Source organism: Oncorhynchus clarkii, unplaced genomic scaffold (assembly GCF_045791955.1).
Source record: "Oncorhynchus clarkii lewisi isolate Uvic-CL-2024 unplaced genomic scaffold, UVic_Ocla_1.0 unplaced_contig_9350_pilon_pilon, whole genome shotgun sequence".
NCBI classification, from domain to species: Eukaryota; Metazoa; Chordata; class Actinopteri; order Salmoniformes; family Salmonidae; genus Oncorhynchus; species Oncorhynchus clarkii.
This window is the reverse complement of record NW_027260815.1, coordinates 135,001-145,370: the sequence shown is the minus strand read 5'-3', so window position 1 is coordinate 145,370 and position 10,370 is coordinate 135,001. Positions and strand designations below refer to the sequence as shown.

At 41.7% G+C, this 10,370-nt stretch overlaps 1 protein-coding gene across 1 annotated transcript in view; it reads right to left on the bottom strand.

Moving 5' to 3' along the window:
• Positions 1 to 9,852: 9,852 nt before the first annotated feature.
• LOC139401790 (albumin 1-like) overlaps positions 9,853 to 10,370 on the bottom strand; it is a 15,373-nt gene continuing 14,855 nt past the window's right edge. The window contains exon 14 of the mRNA XM_071145763.1: positions 9,853 to 9,964. Coding sequence (XP_071001864.1) covers positions 9,920 to 9,964 — 45 coding nt within the window. The 3' untranslated portion in view covers positions 9,853 to 9,919. The remainder of the gene's footprint in view (positions 9,965 to 10,370) is intronic.

The following is a 10,370-nucleotide window of genomic DNA, read 5'->3' as shown; positions in this document are numbered from 1 at the left end:
AATGTCCGTGGATGTGGAAATGAAGTCCAGTCCGGGCCCCAAAAAATGCCTGAGGTGTAGCCCACAGCAGAGAGGGGCAATTCCAGTCCTCAGGGGCCAGAGAGATGTCACACCCCCCCCCCCCCCCCCCCCATCCCCAATCAACACACCTGATGAAACTAATTACATTCTAAACTGAAGATCATGATTAGTTGATTATTGGAGTCAGGTGTGTTATTGTGACACCAATCAGGCCCCAGGGGATAGGAGTTGCCCATCCCTGGCCTACAGTGTTGCATGAAATTTGCCGCCCTCGTCAACATGCCGCCATAGACGGCTGTGTAATCCTGTCTAGTGAGCGGGCCGGCCCTTGGGTTCCTGACTCCAGTCACTGTTTTTTTTTTTTTTTTTTTTAATTTAAAGTTTTATTAAGTTTTCTTGTTTTTCATTCAACCAACAAAACACATTCCACATTCACAGATGTGACAGGCTTTAAAAAATATATATATATATATAAAAAAATAAAAATAAAAAAAATAATAAAAATACTTTTGAAAAAATAAAAATACAATTAAAATGAATGATAAAGTCAAATAAAAGCATTTATTTTTCTTAATCTATATATTTTCCTTGGTACATATATATATATACGTACATACATACATACATACGTACATACATACGCACATATACACACACGCACACGTACTCAAAAAAAATAAAATAAATAAATAAATAAAAAATCAATTAAAAAACACATATAACACTTGCAGCAGCACTATCAAGGTTCTTATCAGCTATTTCAAGCATTCGCTGAGACGACGGGCCAATAATTCGTTTTTAGGTTTTACAGTACCTTACACAACATGTGTCTGCGCATTTCCCTAATCACCCCGTTCACTCTGTCCAGTTTGAAATATAGTTGAATAGTGGAGACCAGAGTCTATCAAACTTGGGCTGTCTCTTGTGGAGGTCATAAGTGAGCTTTTCAAGAGGAAGAAAGTCAACAATCTGGTCAATCCACATTTTAAATGTAGGGGGGGTATTAGAGGCCCACAATAGAAGAATACATTTCTTAGCAAAGTATGTAATAGTCATAAGCAAATTTTCTCTGTCAGGATCAAGGACAAAGTCCTGCTGGGCATTAAGAAGATAGATACACGGGGTCATATCAAACTGTACCTCTAGTATTTTCTGTGCAGCAGTATGTACAGCTTGCCAGAATCTGGCAATCTCCCTACAGCTCCAAAATACATGCATATAGGTTCCGCTTTCAGAGGTACATCTTTTACAGTTAGGAGACATATCTGTTTTCATTCTATGGAGTCTCAAAGGAGTATAATAAAATTTGTACAAAAATGTGTAATTAGATTCTTTCATTTTTACACTGGTAGAGGAGCAGTATACCCTGTCGCAAACCTCCGCCCATAACTCATCACTGATAGTCAGACCAAGGTCCTTTTCCCAGATTATTTTCAAAGGAGTAAAGGAGGAGCTTCCTTTCTCAGAAAGGAGTCTATAGATGTATGATATTTTGCCTTTAATGGATTGTGCTGTGACAAGAAGGGTTTCAACTTCATTCAACTGAGTTCTAAACCTCCTATTGGAGGTAAATGGGATCTTGGCACATCGAATTCACTGCAGAGCTCTTGAAAGGATTTCAGTGTAGTGGTTTTCTGATGAAATAGGTCTGAAAAGGTCCTGATTCCTAGAGTATGCCAAAGATTAAAGTTGGCATCCCTCAGGGCTTTTGGCAAGTCTGGGTTGCCCACTATAGGCGAGTGAGAACATATTTGGGAGGAAATGCCCAGGTATTTCTTACAGTCCCTCCACGCTAGTAGGGTGCTGTAAATCACAAAGGTTTTGGCTATGTTGCCCACTTCACTAAAGTTATTAATTAATATAATTGAGCTTAAGGGCAATGAACCACAGGATTGGGCTTCTATCTGAATCCACGTTGACTCTTGTCTGTTTGTGATCCATGTTAGCATGTTGCGGATTTGGGCAGACCAGTAGTACAGTTGAAGGGAGGGAAGGGCAAGACCCCCTTTAGATTCAGGTTTTGATAAAGTGGAAAACTTGATCCTAGGTTTTTTATTGCCCCATATAAATTTGGTGATGCTTTGGTTAGTTGTTTTGAAGAAGGAAACTGGGAGATAGCATGGGAGCATCTGAAATAAGTAGTTTAGTCTAGGGAGGACGTTCATACGGATTACATTAATTCTTCCTACTAAGCTAATTGGGAAGGAGATCCAGGTTTGGAGATCGTTCTTGATTCGATCCAGGAGTGGAAGATAATTTTCCTTAAAAAGGCTATTCAGATCTGGTGTTATGAAGATCCCGAGGTATTGAAACCCCTGTGTTTTCCATTGGAAAGGACAAAGTGTCTTCATAGAGCTGGTGAGTGTAATATTGAGAGGGCAGACAGTGGATTTGTTAAAATTGATCTTATAACCTGAAAACTTGCCATACTGAGCAATTGTGTCTAAAATGAGAGGGAGGGATTTCTCAGGGTTGGATATGTAGAGCAAGACATCATCCGCGTAAAGCGAAATCTTGTGCTGCAGGCCGCCTGCAGAAACACCCATAATACTTGGATTGCTCCTTATCAGCTCTGCCAGAGGCTCCGCCCCCAACAAGTAGAGCAGCGGGGACAGCGAGCACCCTTGTCTTGTGCCCCGTTCCAGAGGGAATCTGTCAGAGTTCAGTCCATTAGTAGTCACCATGGCATTTGGATGAGAGTATAGTGATTTGATCCATTTAATAAAATTTGGGCCCATATTGAACTTTTCTAAGACTGAAAACAGAAAGCTCCACTCCATCCTGTCAAACGCCTTCTCAGCATCCAGTGAAGCCAGTAGGACAGGGGTCTTTTGTGCGTTTACTTGATCAATAATATCAAAAAGACAGTGAATGTTATCAGAAGAGTATCTGTCTCTAATAAATCCAGTTTGGTCCGCTTTTATTATTTTGGGAAGAAGAGTGTTTAGTCTTTTGGCGAGCAATTTGGTAATTATTTTATAGTCGAAATCCAACAAGCTTATGGGCCGGAAGGACAAGCAGGATAGGGGGTCCTTGTCCTTTTTTAGTAACACTGTAATGCGAGCTGTGTGCATTGAGTCTGGGAGAACTCAGTTTTTGCAAAAATCCTCCAGCATTGGCATGAAGATAGGGCTGAGCTGGGGCCAAAAAGCTTTGTAGAACTCTCTGGGGAATCCATCTGGGCCTGGGGACTTATTAGGTGGCATGGAGGTAATTACCTCCAGGATCTCCTCAGGAGTGAAGGGGGAGTTGAGATTTTCTTGGTCGGTCTCTGATAGTTTAGGTAGCGAGATTCCCTCTAGGAAAGAGTGGAGTTCTGCCTCCGTGTGTTTTTTCTCAGAGGTATATAGTTTGCAGTAAAAATCATGAAAAGTTAAATTGATCTTTTTTGGGTCATATGTGACCTCGTCCTCTGCTGTTCGGATAGCCATGATTGTACGCTCTGACTGCTCCTTTTTTAATTGGTAAGCAAGCAATCTACTGGGCCTATTGCTATACTCATGGTATTTCTGTTTAGTAAAGAAAACTTTTTTTTTTATCTCCCGAGTGTAGTCCAAATTCAGTTTGGCTTTGGATGCTTTAAGATGACTCCAGGAAGTGCTGTCTAGGGATTGTTTATGTATTTTTTCACAGCATTCCAGCTCCCTCTCAAGATCTAGCCTGTGTGCTTCCATTGCTTTTTTCTTAGAGGAAGCATATGCAATTTGATGACCTCTTAGTGTGGCTTTAGCAGCGTCCCACATTGTGGCCGGAGAAACAGGAGAATCTTTATTGTCTTGTGTGTAGTTGTCTATCCATGTAGTTACCAATGTATGGAACTCGTCATTTGATAGCATGGAGGTGTTGAATTTCCAGCTCTTTGACCTCGGGATGTTTTTGCAGAGGTCAAAGTGGAGGTGGACAAAGGCGTGATCTGAAAGTGCTATGGGTCCGATTGTACAAGTGGCTGAATTTATGAAACTCTTTGGGATAAAAATGTAATCTATACGGGAGTAGGTGTTATGAACATTAGAGTAGTATGTATAGTCCATAGATGAGCTATTAGTCTCTCTCCAGATATCTATCAGTCCCATCTCTTTAGTAAGAGAGTTCAACATCTTTGCAGATCTAGGATTTGTGGTGGGGACTTGAGATGATTTGTCTAGGGTTGGGTTAAGGGTACAATTAAAATCTCCAGCCACCACGCCAAAGGAGACACAATGCTCATTGAACAGGGTTATGATTTTTGACATGAAGGCAGGAGTATCTGTGTTAGGGGCGTATATGTTTAATATAGTAATTGGTTGACCATATAGTGACCCAGTTATCAAAATAAATCTCCCCTCCGGATCAGATATGTTTTTGTCAATTATGAATGGAACATTCTTATGGATAAGTATGGCTGTGCCTCTACTGTTTGATTTGAAAGATGAGAAATACACCTGTCCCACCCAAGCTCTGCGGAGTTTGGCATGTTCAGCATCACAGAGGTGTGTCTCTTGTAATAGCGCAATGTCTGCTTTTTCCTTTTTTAGAGCACATAGTATCTTTTTTCGTTTTATTGCATGTCCTAGACCATGGCAGCTCCATGTCAATAGATTCAAGGTACTAGTCATCGTCATCGAGCAGCAATCAAACTTTAGTGCAAGTCATCGCTGGGTAAAAGTGGATAGTAATTACAGCTGCGTTCACATAAAAGGAAAATAAATGGTGTACATAAAATAATAATCTCTGAACACCCCAGCCGAGTTCCCAAACAACTCGACACATCCCGTTGGATCTTTTACCCCCCCCCCCCCCCCCCGCTCAGTCTCAATTCTGTGTTCCGAATAAAACAAAAACCGGGAACAGTTAGCAACGCACAACGTCTCCCCACCAAAGAAATGCCTCATCCTCTCCACCCCGCATTGAGTAAATAACACAGTTGCCCTCGTCCAGACCACAGTAAAAGAGGGGAGAAAAATAAAAATCAATAGCCCAGCCTACATATACCTCCCCAAGGGACATAGGGAACCCCAGGTAATAATAGCAACAACAACAAAAAACAGGGAAATAAAAGTAGGCTGAAACATTAGTCGGCCTAGGTTAGGCTATACAGCCCATCCCTCTCAGTTAAAGGACAATAAATATAAATTGGACGGCTATAATGACATTTAGGGGGTGGATCTCTGGATATCGGCTATATGTCGTCTTACCTCCTTTAGTAATGGCATTAATCGCATTTAGTCATTGGTCTGTTTCTCATTGGCCAGGATTGTCTTTCAAAAAACGTTTTGCCTCTTTGGGAGTTTTGAAGTGTCGCAAGGCTCCTTGGTGAAGAATCCTGAGCTCGTTTGGGTATTTGAATCCCCTGAAGATGCCTCGGTCAATTGAGTATTTCTTCACTTCGTCAAATTCTCGGCGCTTTCGGCGTATTCCAGCTGACAGGTCCTGGTGTAAAGCGAGTTTGGTGTTTCCCACTGTGATGGTGTTGTTTTTCGCCGCCAGTAGGACTCGTTCCTTGTCGGTGAATCTCAGGAAACGTATGGTGATTAGGCGCGCTGGTTGTCCGGCTGCTGGTGGAGGCCTCAGTGCCCGGTGAGCTCTCTCGAGTTCTATGGGCCTGTCGGTGGACAGGTGGAGCCATTCGGGAAGTTTGTCTTGCAGGTAGCGGATCAGTGGCATGTTTCCCTCTTCTTTTTCGCCCAGATTGAATAGAACACAATTATTCCTTCGCCCCCTGTTTTCCAGGTCCTCTGTTTTCTCTTCCAGATGCTCAATTTTCTTTTTAGCATATGCTATTGTTTCCATGGCATCTGTCAATAAGTTTTCCATGGATAGGATTCGCCCCTCTGCCTCGTCCAGGCGCCCCGCGTTTATGGTTATCTTGTTGTTGATGTCAGGCAAAGCGTTTTCCAGGATTGTCACCTTGCCCCCTATCGCACTGAGCTGAGAGTTAATGGCATCTAATTTGGTGTTTAGTTCTGTACGTTGGGATCTCAACTCAGAAAGGATGTCTTCGACAGAGTGCGAGGTTGGCATTCGTTGTGCCTCGTGGGGGAGCGGGTTCTCTTGCTCCTGGCTAATGGCGCTAGTTTTTTCTGGAGCTAGCTTCTTCTTGGAGGCTTTTTCCGTCGCTAATACTCGAGTCCGGGTAAAAATGTCACATGTAGTGTCGCCTTTTGTAGCCGCCATGACTTTTTCTTACTAAAGCTAAATGAGTGTGAACTTGGAGTGGAGGTAAGATTAGGAATTGGAAACTACTTGTGCGGAGCTCTTAGTTCATGCGGCCATCTCGTTCAAGGGTCACGTGATCCCCCCCAGTCACTGTTTTTTAATTTAATTTTATTTAACCTTCATTTAACCAGGGAGGCCAGTTGAGAACAAGTTCTCATTTGCAACTGCGACCTGGCCAAGATAAAACAAAGCAGTGCGACAAAAAACAACACAGTTACACATGGAATAAACAAATGTAGAGTCGATAACACAATAGAAAAATCTATATACAGTGTGTGAAAATGGAGTAAGGAGGTAAAGGCAATAAATAGGCCAATAGTAGCGAAGTAATTACAATTTAGCAAATTAACACTGAAGTGATGGATGTGCATATGATGATGTGCAAGTTGAAATACTGGTGTGCAAAAGAGCAAAAAAGTAAATAAAAACAATATGGGGATGAGGTAGTTGGATGGGCTATTTACAGATGGGCTGTGTACAGCTGCAGCGATCGGTAAGCTGCTCAGATAGCTGATGCTTAAAGTTAGTGAGGGAGATATAGGTCTCCAACTTCAGCGATTTTTGCAATTCATTCCAGTCACTGGCAGCAGAGAACTGGAAGGAAAGGCGGACAAAGTGGGTCTTGGCTTTGGGGATGACCAGTGAGATATACCTGCTGGAGCGCGTGCTACGGGTGGGTGTTGTTATGGTGACCAGTGAGCTGAGATAAGGCAGAGCTTTACCTAGCAAAGACTTATAGATGACCTGGAGCCAGTGGGTTTAGCGACGAATATGTAGCGAGGGCCAGCCAACGAGAGCATACAGGTCGCAGTGGTGGGTAGTATATGGTGCTTTGGTGACAAAACGGATGGCACTGTGATAGACTGCATCCAGTTTGCTGAGTAGAGTGTTGGAGGCTATTTTGTAAATGACGTCGCCGAAGTCGAAGATTGGTAGAATAGTCAGTTTTACGAGGGTACTGTTAATGGACAGGGTGGGCAGAGGCAGCTGTGTAATCCTGTCTAATGAGTGGGCCGGCCCTGGGTTCCTGACTCCAGTCACTGTTAATGGACATGACGGATGATTGGCTGAGAGATATTGATGATAAAATGATTGTGGGGGCTGTCTTGTTAGACTTCAGTGCAGCTTTTTCACATTACTGATCATAGTCTGCTGCTGGAAAAACGTATGTGTTATGGCTTTACATCCCCGGCTATAATGTGGATAAAGAGTTACTTGTCCAACAGAACACAGAGGGTGTTCTTTAATGGAAGCCTCTCAAATATCATCCAATTAGAATCAGGAGTTCCCCAGGGTAGCTGTTTAGGCCCTTTTCTTTTTTCTATTTTTACTAACGACATGCAACTGACTTTGAGTAAAGCCAGAGTTTCTATGTATGCGGATGACTCAACACTATACACGTCAGTTACTACAGCGACTGAAATCACTGCAACACTCAACAAAGAGCTGCAGTTAGTTTCAGAGTGGGTGGCAAGGAATAAATTGGCCCTAAATATTTCTTAAACTGAAAGCATCTGTATTTGGAACAAAACATTCACTAAACCCTAAACCTCGACTTAAATTTGGAAATTGAGCAAGTTGAAATGTTAGATTGTAAACTGTCATGGTCAAAACATATTGATACAACAGTATCTAGGATGGAGAGAAGTCTGTCTATAATAAAGCGCTGCTCTACCTTCTTAACAACACTATCAACAAGGCAGGTCCTACAGGCCCTAGTTTCTACCTTCTTAACAACACTATCAACAAGGCAGGTCCTACAGGCCCTAGATTCTACCTTCTTAACAGCACTATCAACAAGGCAGGTCCTACAGGCCCTAGTTTCTACCTTCTTAACAACACTATCAACAAGGCAGGTCCTACAGGCCCTAGTTTCTACCTTCTTAACAACACTATCAACAAGGCAGGTCCTACAGGCCCTAGATTCTACCTTCTTAATCTTAACAACACTATCAACAAGGCAGGTCCTACAGGCCCTAGTTTCTACCTTCTTAACAACACTATCAACAAGGCAGGTCCTACAGGCCCTAGATTCTACCTTCTTAACAGCACTATCAACAAGGCAGGTCCTACAGGCCCTAGTTTCTACCTTCTTAACAACACTATCAACAAGGCAGGTCCTACAGGCCCTAGATTCTACCTTCTTAACAACACTATCAACAAGGCAGGTCCTACAGGCCCTAGATTCTACCTTCTTAACAACACTATCAACAAGGCAGGTCCTACAGGCCCTAGATTCTACCTTCTTAACAACACTATCAACAAGGCAGGTCCTACAGGCCCTAGATTTGTTGCACCTTGACTACTGTTCAGTCGTTTGGTCAGGTGCCACAAAAAAGGACTTAGGAAAATTGCAATTGTCTCAGAACAGGGCAGCACGGCTGGCCCTTGGATGTACACAGAGAGCTAATATTAATAATATGCATGTTTATCTCTCCTGGTTTAAATTGGAGGAGAGATTGACTTCATCACTACTTTTATTTATTGCGTTGTGAATTATTCAGATGAAATGTGTCAATATGTTTCTCTTTTAGTGAGGAGGGAGCCATGGAGAGAGAGAGAGAGAAAGCTAAGAATTTCTGAAAAAAATAATAATTTGCAACTCTTTCCATTAACGTTGCCTTCATAAAGGGTTTATGAAGGATTTATACTTAGTTCATCAACTGTTAATAAAACAAAATGTGAAGACACAAAATAATTCATAAACAGTTGTAAGAAAACTCATGGGTTTAAAATTGTGATATAGTCATAAAGAAACTAACGCATGGACAAGTATTAAAGTCTTGAGAATCCTCCAAACACATAATTAATAAATATCCACGGCAGTAATACAGTTGATAAACATGACTTTATTCAGTTATTCATGTGTGTTTGATTGACAGGAGTCATTCATGTCTATCAGAAATTAACCAGCGGCGTGATTCATCCCAGATAGAGGTTTGATGAGGGTAGGCTGTAAGGCTTATGAGTCAATCACAGATCACTGATAGACAGACTTATGAGTCAATCACAGATCACTGATAGACAGACTTATGAGTCAATCACAGATCACTGATAGACAGACTTATGAGTCAATCACAGATCACTGATAGACAGACTTATGAGTCGATCACAGATCACTGATAGACAGACTTATGAGTCAATCACAGACCACTGATAGACAGACTTATGAGTCAATCACAGATCACTGATAGACAGACTTATGAGTCGATCACAGATCACTGATAGACAGACTTATGAGTCAATCACAGATCACTGATAGACAGACTTATGAGTCAATCACAGATCACTGATAGACAGACTTATGAGTCAATCACAGATCACTGATAGACAGACTTATGAGTCGATCACAGATCACTGATAGACAGACTTATGAGTCAATCACAGACCACTGATAGACAGACTTATGAGTCAATCACAGATCACTGATAGACAGACTTATGAGTCGATCACAGATCACTGATAGACAGACTTATGAGTCAATCACAGATCACTGATAGACAGACTTATGAGTCGATCACAGATCACTGATAGACAGACTTATGAGTGGATGACAAGACGTTGTGGATAGGAGGATGAGGTCACCATGGTGTAAATGTAGGCTGGGGAGGTAGATGGATCGATACAGACAGAACCTTTATTATTTTTATTTTTTTTAAATCATCAGTTCATCTTTTGAAATTAAAATCATCACAATTCTATCTTAAGCCTTGACCAGCTCTGCACTCTCAGCAACCAGCTTGGGTGCCTGTAGGAGAAAACAAGGTGATCAGTTGTTAGAATCAATTAATGTTCTCTCTTTACTGTTCTGTACCACCTCTCTTAATGAAACATGATGTTCTCTCTCTACTGTTCTGTACCACCTCTCTTAATGAAACATGATGTTCTCTCTCTACTGTTCTGTATCACCTCTCTTAATGAGACATGATGTTCTCTCTCTACTGTTCTGTACCACCTCTCTTAATGAAACATGATGTTCTCTCTCTACTGTTCTGTATCACCTCTCTTAATGAAACATGATGTTCTCTCTCTACTGTTCTGTATCACCTCTCTTAATGAAACATGATGTTCTCTCTCTACTGTTCTGTACCACCTCTCTTAATGAAACATGATGTTCTCTCTACTGTTCTGTACCACCTCTCTTAATGAAACAT